Source organism: Tachyglossus aculeatus, chromosome 27 (genome assembly GCF_015852505.1).
Source record: "Tachyglossus aculeatus isolate mTacAcu1 chromosome 27, mTacAcu1.pri, whole genome shotgun sequence".
Taxonomy (NCBI): Eukaryota; Metazoa; Chordata; class Mammalia; order Monotremata; family Tachyglossidae; genus Tachyglossus; species Tachyglossus aculeatus.
The window spans coordinates 83356-103898 of record NC_052092.1 but is presented as its reverse complement, the minus strand read 5'-3'; the positions used below and the strand labels follow the sequence as shown (position 1 = coordinate 103898).

At 46.9% G+C, this 20543-nt stretch overlaps 1 protein-coding gene across 2 annotated transcripts; it reads left to right on the top strand.

Moving 5' to 3' along the window:
• Positions 1 to 1755: 1755 nt before the first annotated feature.
• LOC119946639 (lipocalin-15-like) lies at positions 1756 to 18711 on the top strand. 2 transcript variants are annotated; one of them, XM_038768064.1, is made up of 7 exons: positions 1756 to 1892; positions 11400 to 11539; positions 14214 to 14287; positions 14891 to 15001; positions 17871 to 17972; positions 18124 to 18149; positions 18548 to 18589. In XM_038768064.1, the coding sequence occupies exons 1-6, from the start codon at positions 1797 to 1799 to the stop codon at positions 18147 to 18149; spliced, it is 549 nt and encodes a 182-aa protein (XP_038623992.1). In that variant the 5' UTR covers positions 1756 to 1796; the 3' UTR covers positions 18548 to 18589. The 2 variants fall into 2 exon arrangements, with proteins under 2 accessions (XP_038623992.1, XP_038623991.1); XM_038768063.1 differs by lacking the exon at positions 18124 to 18149 and having other exon boundaries at positions 18548 to 18711.
• Positions 18712 to 20543: the final 1832 nt, after the last annotated feature.

The window sequence follows — 20543 nt, the reverse complement described above, 5'->3', positions numbered from 1 at the left end:
AGTAATAATGATAACGATAATGAAGCAGCGTAGCCTACTGAAAAGAGCCGGGCCTAGGACTCAGAGGTTCTAGGTTCTAATCCCAGCTCAGCCACATGCCTGCTGTGTGACCTTGGGCAAGTCACTTCACTTCTCAGTGCCTCGGTTACCTCATCTGTAAAATGTGTGTTAAGACTGTGAGCCCCCTGTGGGACAGGGACTGAGTCCAAACCAATTATTTTTTATTTCTCCCAGAGCTTAGAACAGTGCTTGGCACATAGTAAGAGTTTAGCGGTGTCATTACTATTATTATTATCAACAATAATAATAACAATAATAGTGTGTGTTGAGCATTTACCATGTGCCAAACACTGGGCTAGAAACAGCACAATCAACTTGTACTTCCCAAGTGCTTAGTACAGTGCTCTGCACACAGTAAGTGCTCAATAAATACGATTGAATGAATGAATGAAAATTGGGCGCATGTCCCACGAAGTGGGAGGGAGAACAGTTATTGAATACAGATGACGGAACCCAGACCCAGAGAAGTCAAGTGACTTTTTTATGGCATTTATTAAGTGCTTACTAAGTGCAAAGCACTGTTCTAAGCGCTGGGGAGGTTACAAGGTGATCAGGCTGTCCCACAGGGGGCTCACAGTCTTAATCCCCATTTTACAGGTGAGGTAAATGAGGCCCAGAGAAGTGAAGTGACAAAAGTCACACAGCTGACAATTGGCGAAGCCAGCATTTGAACCCATGACCTCTGACTCCACAGCAAGTTGCTCTTTCCACTGAGCCACACTGCTTCTCTTCTTCTTCTTCTTCTTCTTCTTCTTCTTCTTCTTCTTCTTCTCCTTCTCCTTCTCCTCCTTCTCCTTCTTCTTCTTCTTCTTCTTCTTCTTCTTCTTCTTCTTCTTCTTCTTCTTCTTCTTCCTGCTTCTCTTCTACTAGGTTGTGTTGCTTCATTTAGTCAGTCAATCATATTTATTGAACGTTTACTGTGTGCAGAGCACCATACTAAGGGCTCGGGAGAGCGCAATACAACGATAAACTGACATATTCCCAGCCCAAAATGAGCTTACAGTGTCTGAGCTTCCAAAGCGTTCTTGGCTCCTCACGGGGGAGAATAAGAGGCTGGAGAGTTTGCAGATGATTGATGCCTGGCACTGTGACATGGCCCATCGCCGACCTGAATGGGCTGAGATGGAGGGCAGAGGCTTGGTAAGCCAACCTCCCAAGTGACACTGTTTTGGACAGTTCTCCCAGGCTCAGGGATTTGGGGCCTGACTCGTTTCCAAGGCGGGTTTCTATTTCCTCTTTGGTTCAATCAGAGCAAATGTGGAACTGGGGTCAAGCGGATGATTATATTTCCGATTCTGTCAAGGATCACTGGCCTCCAGGCCGTCAGGAGGACAAACGATCCAGTCAGAGATACGATCTGGGGGTTTTGCTCCTTGCCATCCCATCTCACACGAAACCCAATCCACCCCACCTCTCTGGTTCGGCGGAGTTCACCCTTCTCCCCGGCCAGGAGGAAAGACGTCTGGAATTGGGTGACACCTTTTACCTAGACGTGAAACCCGCTAATGCTGTGGACTAATAACCTAAACAAGCCGAACCGCATCCCTGTCGAGGTGGCGTAACCGACCCCCAGACGTCAGGCAGATAGAGGATGCTATTGTCCCTGGGCTCCCCCAGCCTCCCTCTCGGGACGCTCGAGGGGGATATAAATCCACGGGCCCTGGAGGGCTCAGGGCTCTACGGCCCCGTGACCGCTCACAGCTTCCTGCAACCCGGCAGGTGAGGAAGGACTGAGGATGAAGACTTTCCTGCTGAGTGCCGTGCTGGGTCTGGTCTTGGGGCTCCGGGTGGGAGCGGAAGTCGGCACCCAACCGAACTTTGATCCGAACAAGGTAATGGCAGAGGGTTTTCGTGTCCTCACCAGTGGAGCGGGGAAGGCATCAGGGCTCCTGATGGTAAGGGGCAGAGAGAGACTCTGGTTGGTGTAGTTTTGCGACAGGGCTCCCAGTGCCACCAAGGGTGAGTAGCTCTTATGCTTGCTGAAGGAAGACTGATTGTTTGAGTTGGGCCAGAAGCCCAGGAGAACTCCCAGGTCCAGCCTGAGTGGATTTGCCATGGGGCTCCGTCAGAACAATGTTCTCCGAGCTCTCCCGATCTTCCAGTTAAGAGGGTCGACGCCCCACACTGAGTAACAATTCTGCCCCTGCCACTCGAGACTTGAAGCTCTTTGCGGGCAGAGATTGTGTCTACCAACTCGAATGTATCAATCAATCAGAGAAGCAGCATGGCTCAGTGGAAAGAGCATGGGCTCTGGAGTCAGAGGTCATAGGTTCGAATCCCAGCTCCACCACACGTCTGCTGTGTGACCTTGGGCAAGTCACTTCACTTATCGGAGCCTCAGTTACCTCATCTGTAAAATGGGGATTAAGACTGTGAGCCCCCCGTGGGACAACCTGATCACCTTGTATGCCCCCAGCGCTTAGAACAGTGATTTGCACATAGCAAGTGCTTAACAAATGCCATCAAAAAAACCCAATCATATTTATTCAATCAATCACTCAAACACATCATATTTGTTGAGCACTTATTGTGTGCAGAGCACTGTACTAAGCGCTTGGGAGAGTACAATATAACACTGTAACAGACACATTCCCTGCCCACAATGAGCTTACAGTCTAGAGGGGGAGACAGACATTAATTTAAATCAATAAATAAATTACGGATAGGTACATAAGTGCTGTGGGGCTGAGGGAGGGGTGAATAAAGAGTGCAGATAGTAGTGTGAGGGCAAAGTAGAAGGGTTTAGGAGAAGGAGAAATGAGGGCCTACTCAGGGAAGGCCTCATAGAGAAGGTGTGCTTATTAGATTTACGGGAATTGGACTCTACCAAGCGCCTAGTACAGTGCTCTGCACACGGTAAGCACTCAATAAATACAATTGAATGAATGAAGCAGCATGGCCTAATGGAAAGAGCCTGGTCCTGGGAGCCAGAGGGGACCTGGGTTCTAATCCTGACTCTGCCGCTTGCCTACTGTATGACCTCGGTCAAGTCACTTAACTTCTCGGTACTTCAGTTTCTTCAGCTGAAAAATGGGGATTCAATACCCGTTTGTTGGTTGGTTTTATGGTACTTATTAAGCGCTTACTGTGTGTCAAACACTGTTCTAAGCCTGGGGTAGGTACCAATTAATTAGGTCAGACACTCTCCCCGTCCCACATGAGGCCTCACAGTCTTCAGTAGGAAGGTGAGCAGGTATTGAATTCCCATTTCACACTTAAGGAAACAGAGGCACAGAGAGGTTAAGTGACTTGCCCAAGGTCACACAGCGAGCAATTCGCAGAGCCGGGATTAGAACCCAAGTCCTCTAACTCCCAGGCCTGGCTCTTTCCACTAGGCCATGCTGCCTGTTCTCCCACCTACTCAGATCGTGAGCCCCAGGTGGGACAGAGACTGTATCTGGCCTAATTAGCGTACATCTACCCCGACGCTTAGAAAGGTGCTTGACAAATAATAAGAGCTTAATAAATACTGTTAAAAAATAAGCACCAAATACCATAAATTGATAGATTGATTGTTCCACATCTCTGCTCATCAGAAGGCTCTGTTGACACCATGGGTCCCAGGCACATCTCAACTTGGGAGAGACATTTTCTGCTGGCGGCCAAAGCATCCCCCTCCCCACCCTCCAATGCTGCTACCTTTAGACTTCACCCAACGCTGGAGATCTCCTGTGATTAGCAAAGAACCAGTGGAACTAGAAGCAGCCTGACTTAGTGGATAGAGCACGGGCCTGGGAATCCAAAGTTCAGGGGTCCTAAACCCAGCTCCGCCGCATGTCGGCTGTGTGACCTCGGTCGAGTCATTTCACTTCTCTGGGCCTCGGTTACCTCATCTGTAAAATGGGGATTAAGAGCGTGAGCCCTATGTGGGACAGGGACTGCATCCAACCTGACTCCTTGAATCTACCCCAGTGCTTAGCAGAGTGCTTGGCCATAGTAAAGCGCTTAACAAGTACATAATAATAATAATTATTATCCCCCTCTTGTCCTTGGTTTGAGGCATCTCCTGCTGCAGTGTTCTTTCTTTCACTTCTCCCTCTGAGCAAAATTAGTAACAGAGCGAAGCAGAAATTCACTGTTGCTCTTTGGTGGTCCTGGCCTCACCCAAATTCCTTGCAGGCAGGGAACGTGACTACCAACTCTGTTATATTGTACTTTCCCGAGCACTCAGTACAGTTCCCTGCACATAGAAAGCGCTCAGTAAATACCACTGAATTACTGATTGATTGACCTGAGCCTTGGATTTAGGAAAATGGGAGCCCTGGGGCAGGATGTGCTAATTAATGCCCAACTCAGCTCCTGTAGGGTGGTTTTTCTAGCAACTCAGTGAAGAGTCAACAGGTGTTTAGCTCAATAGCCTGGTCCCTAAGCAGCCTCTGTTTAGCTGCCCCTTTTCAACTCCCCCTTCTAGAATGTAAGCTCACCGTGGGCAGGGAACATGTCTACCAACTGTCATATTATACTCTCCCAAGTGCTTAGTAGAGTGCTGTTCTTGCAGTATTTTCTCAATAAATACCATTGATTGACACTGGGGATCAGAAATTGGCCAAAGCTTCTCTGCCCGGACACATTACAATCTCCAGAAATTCTCCAAGGTGATTCCTTACTTGAAGGCGGAGATCAGAGCCAGGGAACCCAGATAACCTTGGTGATATTCTTGGTGCTTCTGGGAAAATCCCATGGATTCACCAAACCAGGTTCCGTTCGAATGTCCGGCTCTGTGGGGGGATGGGACTTTGAAAGGTGGGCTCATTTAGAGTCTCATTGGGAAAAGATAACATCATACACGCCCTCATTATCTAAAAGAAATTCTAGCCGGCATGTTCCAGTCTCATTAAACCAACCTTATCTCCAAAGGGCAGATGGAGATCAGTTACAAGTGTGGCTCAGTGGAAAGAGCACGGGCTTTGGAGTCAGAGGTCATGGGTTCAAATCCTGGCTCTGCCAATTGTCAGCTGTATGACTTTGGGCAAGTCACTTAACTTCCCTGTGCCTCAGTTCCCTCATCTGTAAAATGGGGATTAAGACTGTGAGCCCCACGTGGGACAACCTGATCACCTTGTATCCTCCCCAGTGCTTAGAACAGTGCTTTGCACATAGTAAGTGCTTAACAAATGCCATTATTATAATTATTATTACAGAAGCAGGACCCTGCCTTTATTTGATTGACTCTGACAATACTCTACTACATATTGATCAATGTTATGTTGCTGACTTGTACTTCCCAAGCGCTTAGTACAGTGCTCTGCACAGAGTAAGCGCTCAATAAATACAACTGAATGAGTGAATGAATGAATGTCCAAGTCTCGGAATTGATTACACTGATAGGGCCTTTTCTAGAGTTTCACAGAGATTGAAACCCATTTGCAGTCAGGTTAAGACACTGAAATACAGTGTGAGAGCAGATTTGTGTGCTCTAGACTGTGAGCCCATTGTTGGGTAGGGACCGTCTCTATATGTTGCCAACTTGTACTTCCCAAGTGCTTAATACAGTGTTCTGCACACAGTAAGCGCTCAATAAATACGATTGAATGAATGCATGAATGAACATGCTGCCCAGTTTGGGATTGTTTCCACAGGAGTCAGGCATACTCACGTTTCATATGTAACCTTGGGGTGGAGTTTTGATGAAGCTGGGTGCCAAGGTGGTCTCCATCCTCCTTGTCAATGGCACTTATTCCTGTTGCTGAAGACATTTTAAAATCCCTTCCCTTCCGCCTTTGTGCACTTACACCTATTTTATTATCCAGGGGAGATGCAAAAAGATCTAGGGCATCCCCAAAGCCAGGTGAAGCTGAGAAATGCTACTGATCTGGAGATAGAAGCATCATGGTCTAATGATGATGATGGCATTTGTTAAGCTCTTACTATGTGCAAAGCACTGTTCTAAGTGCTGAGTAGATACAAGGTGATCAGGTTGTCCCACGGGGGCCTCACAGGCTTCATCCCCATTTTACAGATGAGGTAACTGAGGCACAGAGAAGTGAAGTAACTTGCCCAAAGTCACACAGCTGACAATTGGCGGAGCCAGGATTTGAACCCATGACCTCTGACTCTGACGGGGGGCTCACAGGTTTCATCCCCATTTTACAGATGAGGTAACTGAGGCACAGAGAAGTGAAGTGACTTGCCCAAAGTCACACAGCTGACAACTGGAAGAGCTGGGATTTGAACCCATGATCTCTCACTCCAAAGCCAGGGCTCTTTCCACTGAGCCATGCTGCTTCTCAAGCTTAGGCCTAGAAGTGAGTGGTATTTATTGAGCCTTCACTGTGTGTAGGACACTGTGCTAAGCACTTGGGAAAGTACAATATAATAGAGTAGGCAGACGGGGTCCCTTCCCACAAGGAGCTTAAACTATGCCTCAGTTTCCTCATCTGTTAAATGGGGATTCAGAAGCTGTTCTCTCTCCTAGATTGTGAACCCCTTTCATTTAATCCTATTTCTTGAGTGCTTACTGTGTGCAAAGCACTGTACTAAGTGCTTGAGTTTAGTGGGACAGCTGATGAAGAAGGGAGGGTGACTGGGGGAAATGGCCTATTTAGTGAACTTACCAAGTGACTTGCAGGGAAGCAGCGTGGCTTAGTGGAAAGAGCATGGGCTTTGGAGTCACAGGTCATGAGTTCTAATCCCGGCTCCACCAATTGTCAGCTGTGTGACTTTGGGCAAGTCACTTCACTTCTCTGGGCCTCAGTTCCCTCATCTGGAAAATGGGGATTAAGACCATGAGCCCCCCGTGGGACAACCTGATCACCTTGTATCTTCCCTAGCGCTTAGAACAGTGCTTTGCACATGGTAAGCGCTTAATAAATGTCCTACTGAGAGCTCACCTCCTCCAGGAGGCCTTCCCAGACTGAGCCCCCTCCTTCCTCTCCCCCCCCCACCTTACTTCCTTCCCTTCCCCACAGCACCTGTATATATGTTTGTATGCATTTATTACTCTATTTTACTTGTACACATTTATTCTCTTTATTTTATTCTGTTAATATGTTTTGTTTTGTTCTCTGTCTCCCCCTTCTAGACTGTAAGCCCACTGTTGGGTAGGGACCATCTCTGTGGGTTGCCAACTTGTACTTCCCAAGCGCTTAGTACAGTGCTCTGTACACAGTAAGCGCTCAATAAATACGATTGAATGAATGAATGAATGGATCCAACCTGATTATTAAGTATTTTCCCCAAAACTTAGTACAGTGTTTTTATGGTATGATTTAATAATGATAATAATAATAATAATAATAATGGCATTTGTTAAGCACTTACTATGTGCAAAGCGCTGTTCTAAGCGCTGGGGAAGTTACAAGGTAATCAGGTTGTCCCACGGGGGGTTCACAGTTTCAATCCCCATTTTACAGAAGTGGTCACAGGCACAGAGAAGCTAAGTGACTTGCCCAAAGTCACACAGCTGACAATTGACGGAGCTGGGATTTGAACCCATGACCTCTGACTCCAAAGCCCGGGCTCCTTCCACTGAGCCATGCTGTTAAGTGCTTACTATGTGCCAGGCACTATGCTAAGCATTTGAGTGGGTACAAGATAATCAGGTTGGACACAATCCATGTCCCACATGGGGCTCGGAGTCTTTAATCTCCATTATATGGATGAGGTAACTGAGGCGCAGAGAAGTTGCCCAGCTTCTCACAGCAGACAAGCGGCAGACCCAAGATTAGAACCCAGGTCCTCTGATTCCCAGGGCCTTGCTCTACCCATTTGTCTTGTCTCCAACCCATGGCGACTCCATGCACACATCTCTCCCAGAACACCCCACCTCCCTCTGCAATTGTTCTGGTAGTGGATAATAATAATAATAATAATAATAATAATAATAATAATAATAATAATAATAATAATGGTATTTGTTAAATGCTTACTATGTGCCAAGCACTGTTCTAAGCACTGGGGTAGATACAAGGTAATCAGGTTGTCCCACATGGGGCTCACATTCTTCATCCCCATTTTACAGATGAGGTAACTGAGGCCCAGAGAAGTTAAGTGACCTACCCAAAGTCACACAGCTAAGCTAGAACCCACGACCTCTGACTCCCGAGCCCGTGCTCTTTCCACTAAGCCACGCTACTTCTCATAGTGGATCTGGTACATGTCTGCTGTGTGACCTTGGGCAAGTCACTTAGCTTCTCTGAGCCTCAGTTACCTCATCTGTAAAATGGGGATGAAGACTGTGAGCCCCACGTGGGACAAACTGATCACCTTGTATCCCCCCCAGCGCTTAGAACAGTGCTTTGCACATAGAAAGCGCTCAACAAATGCCATCATCATCATCTGGTAGTGGAGTTTTCTTGGTCAAAATCCGTAATTAGTTTACCATTGCCTTCTTCTGTGTAGTAAACTTGAGTCCCCGCCCTCTACTCTCTCCCATGACGCTGCTGCCCAGCACAGGTGAGTTTTAACTTGTAGCAGATTGTTTTTCGCTCTCTAGCCATTATCCAAGGTAGGATTGGAATAGATAGGTCTCTGCCGGACTCCCCGTCTTGTAGCTGAGACTGGTACAGTACTGGAAACTCTCCAGGTGAGATCCCTGGCCGGGAGTTCTCTAGGCGACACTATTTTCTCTTTGCACTTAGTAAATGCCTTACAAATGCCACAATTATTATTATTATTATTACTGTGGTTTGGGGGCGCAAAGCTCCAGGCTGGCTTTAGAGTTCATTTATTCATTCAATTGTATTTAATGAGTGCTTACTGTGTGCAAAACACTGTACTAAGAGTAGAGAAGCAGCGTGGCTCAGTGGAAAGAGCCCGGGCTTTGGAGTCAGAGGTCATGGGTTCAAATCCCGGCTCCGCCGCTTGTCAGCTGTGTGACTTTGGGCAAGTCACTTCACTTCTCTGGGCCTCGGTTACCTCATCTGTAAAATGGGAATTAAGACCGTGAGCCCTACGAGGGACAATCTGATCACCTTGTAACGTCCCCAGCGCTTAGAACAGTGCTTTGCACATAGTAAGCGCTTAACAAATACCATCATTGTTATTGTTATTGTTACTAAGCACCTGGGAGAGTACAATACAACAGTGAACATACATATTCCCTGCCCATAACACGTTTACAGTCTAGAATCCAACAAGAGAGGCCCGTGCTAGGGTCTGGGGGGGCACAAAGAGTGCTCACAAACAGCGAAGCCCATCAGAGGGCAGGACCCTTGGAAATCCTGCTAGTCTCCTGAGCTGGGTTGATGGAAGGGAATCTTCCTTTCATTCATTCATTCATTCATTCACTCAATCATATTTATTGAGCGCTTACTGTGTGCAGAGGACTGTACTAAGCGCTTGGGATGTACAAGTTAGCAACATATAGAGATGGTCCCTACCCAACAACGGGCTCACAGTCTAGAAGGGTGACAGTTCTAGATTTCAGCAGGGGCAATAAGAGTGGGATCTTAGTGGAAAGAGCCCGGGCTTGGGAGTCAGAGGTCACGGGTTCTCATCCCGGCTCCACCACTTGTCAGCTGTGTGACTTCGGGCAAGTCACTTAACTCCTCTGTGCCTCAGTGACCTCATCTGTAAAATGGGGATTAAAACTGCGAGCCCCACGTGGGATGACCTGATAGTAATGATGGCATTTATTTATTAAGCGCTTACTATGTGCAAAGCACTGTACTAAGCGCTGGGGAGGTTACAAGGTGATCAGGTTGTCCCAATGGAGGGGCTCACAGTCTTAATCCCCATTTTACAGATGCAGTAACTGAGGCCCAGAGAAGTGAAGTGACTTGCCCAAAGTCACACAGCTGACAATTGGTGAAGCCAAGATATGAACCCATGGCCTCTGACTCCAAAGCCCAAGCTCTTTCCACTGCACCACGCTGCTTCTCTTGAAGACCTGATCGCCTTGTATCTACCCCAGAGCTTGGCACATAGTGAGTGCTTAACAACTTGTACTTCCCAAGTGAGCGCTTAGTACAGTGCTCTGCACACAGTAAGAGCTCAATAAATATGATTGAATGAATGAATGAACAAATACCATTATTATTATTATCTGCTGCCAACATCTGCGGCTGGGCCAGTGTAAGAGGAGACCCTGGGGGCCACACCAAGCTGCCTGGTCTGAATGGAGATAAGACAGACCCTCTGTTTACCACCTGAGCCTCTGTCAGCCTTCCAGGCTGGACTGAGAACACAACCCTCTTCTGACCAAATAAAGGAGCTTCAGGGGCAGAGTGGCTCTGCCCAACTCATTTTCTCATTGTTTTTGCATTTTTGTCTTTAAGTGTCTGTTATCTATCCCCTCTTCCCTTCCTTATTCTTAGATTATGAATTATTTGAGGGCCAGGGTCCAGCACTTAGAACAGTTCCCAGCACTTAGAACAGTGCTTTGCACATAGTAAGCACTTAACAAATGCTATCATTATTATTATTATTATTATGTCTAATTTTCACTTGTGTTTTTTTCCCGGTGCTTAGAACAGTGCTCTGCACAAACTAAGAGCTTTTAAAAAGCACCATTACTACTAATGCTACTACTATTACTACAGTAATAGTACTGCTATTACTTTCATTCATTCATTCAGTCGTATTTATTGAGCATTTACTGTGTGCAGAGCACTGGACTAAGCACTTGGGAAGTACAAGTCGGCAACATATAAAGACAGTCCCTACCCAACAACGGGCTCTCGGTCTAGAAGGGGGAGACAGACAACAAAACAAAACACGTGGACAGGTGTCAATGATTCTACCTGGGCTAGAGGTGAAAAGAACCTCAATCTGGCTCGAAACCCAGCAGGGGAGAGAGAATGTGGAAATCTCCAGTGTGTGACTGGTTTCCTACTCCTGGTAGCAGGGCCTAATTTAAAAGTGGATTAATTTAAAAGGGGATTAAGGGGATTAAGACTGTGAGCCCCCTGTGGGACAACCTGATCACCTTGTAACCTCCCCAGGGCTTAGAACAGTGTTTTGCACATAGTAAGTGCTTAATAAATGCCATTATTATTATTATTATTATTATTATTATTATTATTATTATTATAAGTGGAGCAGAGAGCAATGGTATGGATTTCCCACCAGAAGTGGGACCCAAAGAAATGGTTTGAGGTAAAAATGATTGGATTACTTTCCCAACCTTTCTCCCAGAATCGTAGAGACTAAGGTGAGGCCCTTCCTAAGGGAAATGGAGAGTAAATAATTTGAGAAAAGACACGCGCTAAATCAAAAGCTAAGGATGGCTCAACAGAGTTGGGAGACATACCATTTTCCATGGGCCTGTATCCTTCCCGAAATCCCCATCGTGCTTTCCTCTTAGTTGAATGCATATTTTGGGAGGGAGGGAAAGCCTATATTAAGGGGTGGGGTGGCAGGAAAGAGTTAAGCAGTTTCTTTCCAAATACTTTCTCCAGTTTGCTGGGCTCTGGAACATTATTGCCGCAGCCTCAAACGACAAGGTGTTTCTTTCCAAGAAGGACTCCATGAAGATGCCGACCGCCGTTGTGACTCCTGCAGCCAACGGTGATCTGAATGTCAAATTTGGATTCCCCAAGTAAGTGAGACATGGATGGGAAAGTTTCAGGAAACTTCCTTGCTGTGATACCTCCTGGGATGAGAGCCAAACCCACCTCAGGATTTAATTCATTCAATCGTATTTGTTGAGTGTTTACTGTGTGTAGAGCACCGTAATAAGCGCTTGAAAAGTACAATTTGGCAACAGAGACAATCCCTACCCAACAGTGGGCTCACAGTCTGGAAGGGGGGAGAGAGATGACAAAACAAAACAAGTAGACAGATATCAATAGCATCAATATAAATACATAGTTATAGATCTATACACATCATCATCATCAATCGTATTTATTGAGCGCTTACTATGTGCAGAGCACTGTACTAAGCGCTTGGGAAGTACAAATTGGCAATATATAGAGACAGTCCCTACCCAACAGTGGGCTCACAGTCTAAAAGGGGAGACAGAGAACAAAACCAAACATACCAACAAAATAAAATAAATAGAATAGATATGTACAAGTAAAATAAATAAATAAATAAATAGAGTAATAAATATGTACAAACATATATACATATATACAGGTGTTTTGGGGTAGGGAAGGACACATCATTAATAAAATAAAAAGAATAATGAATACGGACCTATATACACAAGTGCTGTGGGGCAGGGAGGGGGAGAGAGAGGAGGGAGGGAGTTCGGGTGGTGAGGAGGGGAGGAGGAGCAGAGGAAGTCTGGGAAGGCCTCCTGGAGGAGGTGAGCTTGGTGAGCTAGGAGGTCCTGGTTTGGCAGGTGTGAGGAGAAAGGGCATTCCAGGCCAGAGGTAGGATGTGGGCCAGGGATTGATGGTGGGACAGGCGAGAATGAGGCCCAGTGAGGAGGTTAGCGGCAGAGGAGCGGAGTGTGAGGGCTGGGCTGGAGAAGGAGAGAAGGGAGGTGAGGTAGGAGGGGCCAAAGTGATGGAGAGCTTTGAAGCTAATAGTGAGGGGTCTTTGCTCGATACAAAGGTTGATAGGTAACCACTGGATATTTTTTTTGTGTGGGGGTGACATGTTCAGAGTGTTTCTGTGGGTGTTCGATGGAAATATTGGTTGACGGAGTTATTAGATCTTTGTTCCATTGGGCCTCATTGTGGAATTGCTGCAAAATCCATGACAGAGTAGCACCTTGAGTGAAGTCTAAAAAGCTCTTTCATGGGGATGGGCTGGCAGAAGAGAGGAGACAGGGAGTAGGAGGGCACAGTTTTCAAATAAAGGCAATTTTGCCTAGTGGAAAGAGCATAGAGTTGAGTCCAGGGGTCTTGAGTTCTAATAATAATAATAACAATAACAATAATAATAATAATAATAATGGCATTTATTAAGTACTTACTATGTGCAAAGCACTTGGTCTACCTCTCATCTACTGGGTGACTTGGGCAAGTTTCTTATCTTCTCTGAGCTCCACCTTCTCTGTGTGTAAATGAGGAGAATATTTCCTGCCACTAGGAAGGATGTGAGCTAACTGATGTGAAAATTGGGGAAATGTCAAGGAATTCAAGGAATGATTGTATTTGGGGAACTGGAGAGATAGGAAAGAAGGAAAATAGAATCAGTAGAAAGAAAGCGGACACTTACACCATCAAAGAAGCCTCAGTCGGGGAGAACTAGAGGAAGTGGATGGGTGGGTAGGGCTATGTATTCCTTTAGAAGCTATGTTGCCTGTAGAAGCGGCGTGGCTCAGTGGAAAGAGCACGGGCTTTGGAGTCAGTGGTCATGGGTTCAAATCCCAGCTTTGCCAATTGTCAGCTATGTGACTTTGGGCAAGTCACTTCACTGGGCCTCAGTTACCTCATCTGTAAAATGGGGATTAAGACTATGAGCCCCCTATGGGACAACCTTATCACTTTGTAACCTCCCCAGTGCTTAGAACAGAGCTTTGCAGATAGTTAGCGCTTAACAAATGCCATTATTATTATTTCGGGCTGGGGATGGAAATAGGTGACCCAGCAGAAAGAACACAGGGCTGGAAGTTGGAAGACCCTAGCTCTGTCTCTGACTTTCTGTGTGTCCTTGGGCAAGTCAGAGCCTCAGTTTTCAGAGCCTCTGTTTTCTCATTTGTAAAATGGTGATGATATCAGTCATGATATCAATCATGAGGAATTATGTTTGTCTCACAGCATTATATCTACTCCAGAGTTTAGCACAGAGTAAGTGCTTAATAATTGTGATATCTGTCAAGTGCTTACTATGTGCCAAGCACTGCGGTCTAGATACAAGACAATCAGGTAGGAGGTGGTCTCTGTCCCACATGGGGATCACAATCAAAGGGTGAGTGAGAACAGGTTTTAATCCTCATTTTACAAAGGAGAGAACTGAGGCACGGAGTAAGAGTTCTGAAGAGTTTGGTCTCCTGAAACTACTAAATTTGTGGGGGAATCAGCTGTGGGGCGAGTGAGAGTGAATAGAGCACGGTCCTGGGAGTCAGAAGGTCATGGGCTCGAATCCAGGCTCCTCCACTTGTGTGCTGTGTGACCTTGGGCAAGTCACTTCTCTGTGGCTCAGTTACCTCATCTGTAAAGTGGGTATTGAGACTGTGAGCCCCACATGGGACAGGGACTGTCCACCCCGACCTGATTTGCCTGGCACATAGTAAGTGCTTAACAAATATAATGATGATGATGATGATGATGATAATAATAATAATAATAATAATTATAATAATAATAATTCTGCAGGGTTGATGGTGGCTGCCAGATTATGGACACGGTTTTCGTCAAGGGATCTGTGCCCGGCCAGTTCAGCGATGCAGGTACTGACGAGGTAGTAATGGGCTCCCCCTCTAGTCTGTAAGCTCACTGTGGGCAGGGAATGTGTCTATTAACTCTGTTGCATTATCCTCTCCCAAGAGCTTAGAACAGAGCTCTGCACACAGTAAGCGCTCAATAAATACCACTGATGACGATGATGATGGCACAAATAATGTGCTCTATGCAACGTAGGGGAGCAGACACAAACCCCCAAGAGAGACGTCTGAGTCACTAATTCACCACTGGGCCGAGTTCTTGGAGATGCTAGTGCTACTCTTTTGGAGTGGTCACAGGGGTCAGCAATGCCAGGATTACGGATCAGGCATGGGCCCATCCCCATTTCGCTCAGCCAACTCACACCTCAAGCATCCCCCAAAGAGGGAAAGGAATGGTGGTGGGCTGTTTCTCCCAGGGGGTCCTAACACTGATCCAAACTCTGTGGTGGCCCTGAGTGTTTTTGATAGCCCAACACTGGGGCCCCAGCACTTCTGGGTCAGGGGTGACATTCCTCTCCTTGCGTGACCTACAGGAGGACTGGTTGCATACTCGGTGCCCCAAGACAGGCCAGGACTGACTCAGACCCAGGGACTCTGCTCTCGTTTCAGACTTTAACCAGAAGAAAATCCACGTGGTCAAGACCGACTACAAACGCTACGCCATCATGTACATGCAGGTGGAAAGGGATGGCGTGACCAGCAACATGCTGCAGCTCTATAGTAGGTGTTGGGTGTCGCTCACAGCAGTCTGTGGGGCAGAGGCCCCAGGTTGGGGCCAGGAAACATGGTGGTCGGGACACGTCGGATCTTCCAGCGTCCTGGCTGAGTTCCACCTCAGGCTACTAAGACCTGCAGCCCAGGAGTGGGGCAGGGCACGGGAGGAGGGGAGTCCTAGGGGGAGGGAGGAGAGGCGGCCTTCCTCCGGCTTCTTCATCTGATGACCAATCAATCAATCAATCGTATTTATTGAGCACTTACTGTGTGCAGAGCACTGTAATAAGCGCTTGGGAAGTCCAAGTTGGCAACATCTAGAGACAGTCCCTACCCAACAGTGGGCTCACAGTCTAAAAGGGGGAGACAGAGAACAACACCAAACATACTAACAAAATAAAATAAATAGAATAAATATGTACAAGTAAAATAAATAAATAAATAAATAAATAAATAAATAGAGTAGTAAATATGTACAAACATATATACATATATACAGGTGCTGTGGGGAACAGAAGGAGGTAAAATGGGGGGATGGAGAGGGGGATGAGGGGGAGAGGAAGGAAGGGGCTCAGTCTGGGAAGGCCTCCTGGAGGAGGTGAGCTCTCAGTAGGGCCTTGAAGGGAGGAAGAGAGCTAGCTTGGTGGATGGGCAGAGGGAGGGCATTCCAGGCCCGGGGGAGGATGTGGGCCGGGGGTCGATGGCGGGACAGGCGAGAATGAGGCACGGTGAGGAGATCAGCAGCAGGGGAGTGGAGGGTGCGGGGTGGGCTGTAGAAGGAGAGAAGGGAGGTGAGGTGATGGAGAGCCTTGAAGCCAAAGGTGAGGAGTTTCTGCCTGATGCGCAGATTGATTGGTAGCCACTGGAGATATTTGAGGAGGGGAGTAACATGCCCAGAGTGTTTCTGGACAAAGACAATCTGGACAAAGACCAGATCCCAGTTCTTCAGACCAGGGTCTCACCTTGGCCTGAAGGAGACTAAGCTTCCCCCTACCATCGTCCAGAGGAACAGTGAGTCCTAAATGAAAGAGCAAAGAACTGGGAGGCAGAGGACCAAGGTTTTAATCCCGTTCTGCCACTCATCTGCTGAATGACCTTGGAAAACGCCACTGCTCTGTGCCTCAGTTCTCTCATCTGCAAATTGGGACTTCAATACCTGTTCTCCCTCCTCCTTAGGTTGTGAGGCTAATGTGGGACGGGAACTGTATCCAACTTAACTTGTATTTACCCAGCACTTAAAACACATAGTAAGCACTTAAATACCATCATTACAACACCAATAATAAAAATCCTAATCAATGACCCTCCTGTACAGGCTCTGGGAGCTCTGATGGCTATCCTCTTTGGCCCTGGGGATATGAGGGAGGACTCAGGAATTGGAAGCCTAGTGCCCTTTAAGAGACAAGGCTTTCAACCTTCACCTCAGGGCTGGTCTGATGATGCACTGTGCTTCTGGGCTCCCATCTCCACTGCTTAGCTCATCTCTTCCACCTTTTCTCTGTAAAGTGCTCCTTCAAAGGCAAGCAGTGGCCTAGGAGTCAGAGGGACCTGGGTTTGAATCCCAGCTCCACCACTTGTCTGCTCTGTGACCTTGGGCAAGTCATTTCACTTCTCTGGGCCTCAGTTACCTAATTTGTAAAATGGGGATGAATACTGTGAATCCCTATGGGGGACAGGGACCATGTCCAACTTGATTACCTTGTAATAATAATAACAATAATAATAATAATAATAATAATAATAATAATGATGATGATGGCATTTATTAAGTGCTTAGTATGTACAAAGCACTGTTCTAAGCACTGGGGAGGTTACAAGGTGATCAGGTCGTCCCATGGGGGGGCTCACAGTCTTAATCCCCATTTGACAGATAACTGAGGCACAGAAAAGTTAAGTGACTTGTCCAAAGTCACACAGCTGACAATTGGCAGAGCTGGGATTTGAACCCATGACCTCTGACTCCAAAGCCCATGCTCTGTCCACTGAGCCATGCTGCTTCCCCAATGCTTAGAACAGTGCTTGACACATAGTAAGCACTTAAATGCCATCATTGTCATCATCCCTTGTCTGCTGTTTGACCTTGGGCAAGTACCTTCACTTCTCTGGACCTCGGTTACCTCACCTGTAAAATGGGGATTAAGAGTGTGAGCCCCAGGAGGGACAGAGACTGTGTCCAACCTGATTACCTTCTATCTACCCAGTGCTTGGCACAGAGTAAGTGCTTAACAAGTACCACAATTCCAATAATAATAATACTAGATGGCATGGGAGGAGAAAAGGAAGGGAGGGCCAGCCCTGGATTATTGAACATGGGAACAATTCAATAGCTCCACTGAAAAGTTTAAACTACTCTGAGCTGTGGAGGTGAGGGGGTGCATGCTGCTGAATTTTTTTTAATGGTATTTATTAAGCACTTACGTGTTTGTGAAGTACTAGGGTAGATACATCTGTGGCCAGTCCAACCAAGTCATGGGTTCAGAACTACTTGGAGGCAGTTGTGTTCTTGGTCTGCCCAATTTGTTCTTCTCTGAAACTGTGGTGAGTTCCCTGCTCCCTGATTGCCTCCAGATAGAGATCACCATTCATTGCCAGTTTTGAATCATCCCAGGAGGGGACCACTGAATACCGATATCTCATTGGAAGTTCCTTGTGGGCAGGGAACATGGCTACCAACTCTATTCTACTGTCCCCTTCCAAACGCATAGTAACATGTGGAGCTATAGTATGCACTGTATTATGTCCACACATATTTTTGAGCCCTGGCCTCACCCTCTTTCTATTTTTGGTGTTTACAGCATCTTTTTATCTTTGCAGTGTGGTTGTAATCGTTTTTGACACGTTCTCGTTCCCCCACCCCCACCCCCCAACCTTCTCTCAGCCCGAGGCAAATCCCTGATTCCAGATGTGGCCCTCAAAATGCAGTTGATGGCTCCCAAACTGAAGCTCTATCCCCATCAGGGACGCTTGTTCCCCAAGACAGGTAAGACTTCCCAGACTGCCACCTCCCTCCCCGTTCTGGGAAAGGAGCGACTCCAGAGACCGGCCCCCGAATCCCTCTCCTCCCCCACGGCTGCTAGGGTTGGGCTTAGAGCCATCTCCCAGCTGATAATGGGATTTCTCTGTCTCCACAGATGTGTGCATCAAAGCCCTTGCCTAGGTAAGTACCAGGTGGAGTTACAGAGTCTCTGCCACCCCGAAGTCCAGTGGGGAAGTTCAGTAGCCAGTGGGGTAGTCAGGATGAGGAGTGTTGGCCATAGTAACCCAGAAAATGGCTACAATTCTGCTGCCATTTTGGTTGCAGGGATCTGGCCAGGAGAAGGCCTGGCCTCTGGGTTCCCTTGGGCCCTGGCTGAGGTCACCATTTCCTCTGAACTCCCGCTTCAGATTTATCTTCCTCAGTTGCTCTGGACACCCAACTCGGGCTGCCAGTAAGGCCCAAGAGCCATGCTGTCTCACTGGCTGACCGCCAAAGAGGGCCTCATTGTTTCTGATGCCAGCGAAGAAGCTAGTCCTGTGGACTCCTGGTCAGTGACTAGCCCCTTCCCTGTTTTGCAGTGACGTCCATCTTCATCTCTCGCCTGGGAAGCGCTGCTGGATCCTGCCAGAATCAACCCAGGCTTCTCTCCTCGTCTCCTTCTGGATTCCCCCCCAAGTTCTCTCTTCCCCCGGGGGGTTTGGGATCTTGCCTGATTTCTGTTGGAGTTTTCCTCTCAAGATGAAATAAACCCAAGCTTAATATTCCCCCATGGAGCCTGTGCTATTCGTGGGGCCTCACGGTCAGAAGTGGCAGGTGAGAAATGAGAGATGAGGGCCTGGTGCTGAGTCTTTGGCAGCTCTGTAGAAAGAAAATGAAGCTGTTGATTAGGACTGGAGATGCTGGAAGCGGGCTCCTGATGTTCCTCCCAGAGAGCCCTCGAATGAAATAATAACCACTGCTGACACCACATAGTAACGCATCAAAACCAGAAAATCGCTCCTCAGAGAGTCACACACCAAATCTACATGGGGCAAAACACATTTTAAAGTAAAAAAGAATCCCCAAATCCACAATGTGGAGGTGATAAGGGAAAAAGGATTAAAATAAATTGAAGGAGGGAAGCCATTTGAAGTTTCATTTTCAAAGAAGGGGATGGCGATCTGGAAGGATTTTAGGTTTTAATTAGTCAGTTCAACCATAGTATTTGCGAAGTGCAGAGTACTAAACTAAGAGCTTGGGAGGGTACAGTAGGATAGGAAGACATGATCCCTGTCCTCAAGGAACTTAGAATCTAGTTAGGGAAGAAAATAAATTACAGGTAAGGGAAATAACAGAGTATAAGGATATGTACGTAAGTGTTGAGGGCTGGGATGAGTGTCAAAATGTGCAGGGGGTAATAATAATAAAAATGATGGTATTTGTTAAGCACTTACTATGTGCCAAGCACTATTCTAAGCACTGGGGTAGATACAAGGTAATCAGGTGGTCCCACCTTGGGTCACAGTCTTAATCCCCATTTTACAGATGAGGTCACTGAGGCACAGAGAAGTAAAGTGACTTGCCTAAAGTCACACAGCTGACAAGTTGCAGAGCCGGGATTAGAACCCATGACCTCTGACTCCCAAGCGCAGGCTCCTTCTACTGAGCCACGCTGTGTCTTAAGTACAGACTTAGGTGTTCAAGTGATGCAGAAGAGTGGGAGAATAAGATGGGGCTATACGAGCTTAGTCAGGGAAAGCTTCCAGGAGATGTGATTTTAGGGGAGAAAAAGGGGAGAGTAGTGATCTCTTGGATGTGAAGGGAGAGTGAGCCCCAGGTACGAGGGAGGACAGGAGCAAGAGGAGGATGGTAAGATTGTTGAGGAAGAGGTGCAATCAATAGGTTGGAGTTAAAGGAGCAAAGCGTGAGAACTGAGATGTAATGGGAGAGGAGCAAGGACAGGAAGTAGGGACAAAACTGATTGGGCACCTTAAACAAATAATCTTAAAAACCTTCTACAGTCCTAACCAACTTCCTTGTCTGGTGACAATCCTCTCTCAGGTAAGGCTCCTGTCGTCCAGGGTTTAAACTGTGAGCCCCCCGTGGGACACATAATTATTATTATTATGACTTATTGGCTCATAGCAGTAGCCCTGAGATGCTGGTGATAACTTAAAAACACCTAGCGGGAGATCAGATTACTTTATCAGATTGCTCTATCAGAGCTACGATCCAGTTAATTTCAGCTGCGCATGTGGAGAAAGGAAAGCGGTTGGTGGAGATATCGGTCGATCGGTGGTATTTATTAAGCACTTACTGTGGAAAGAGCACTGTACTAAGCACTTGGGAAAGAATAGTAATAACAATAATAATAATAATGACATTTATTAAGTGCTTACTATGTGCAAAGCACTGCTTTTAGCACTGGGGAGGTTACAAGGTGATCAGGTTGTCCCACGGGGGGCTCACAGTCTAGATCCCCATTTTTTACAGATGAGGTAACTGAGGCACAGAGAAGTTAAGTGACTTCCCCAAAGTCACACAGCTGACAAATAGCAGAGCCAGGATTTGAACCCCTGACCTCTGACTCCAAAG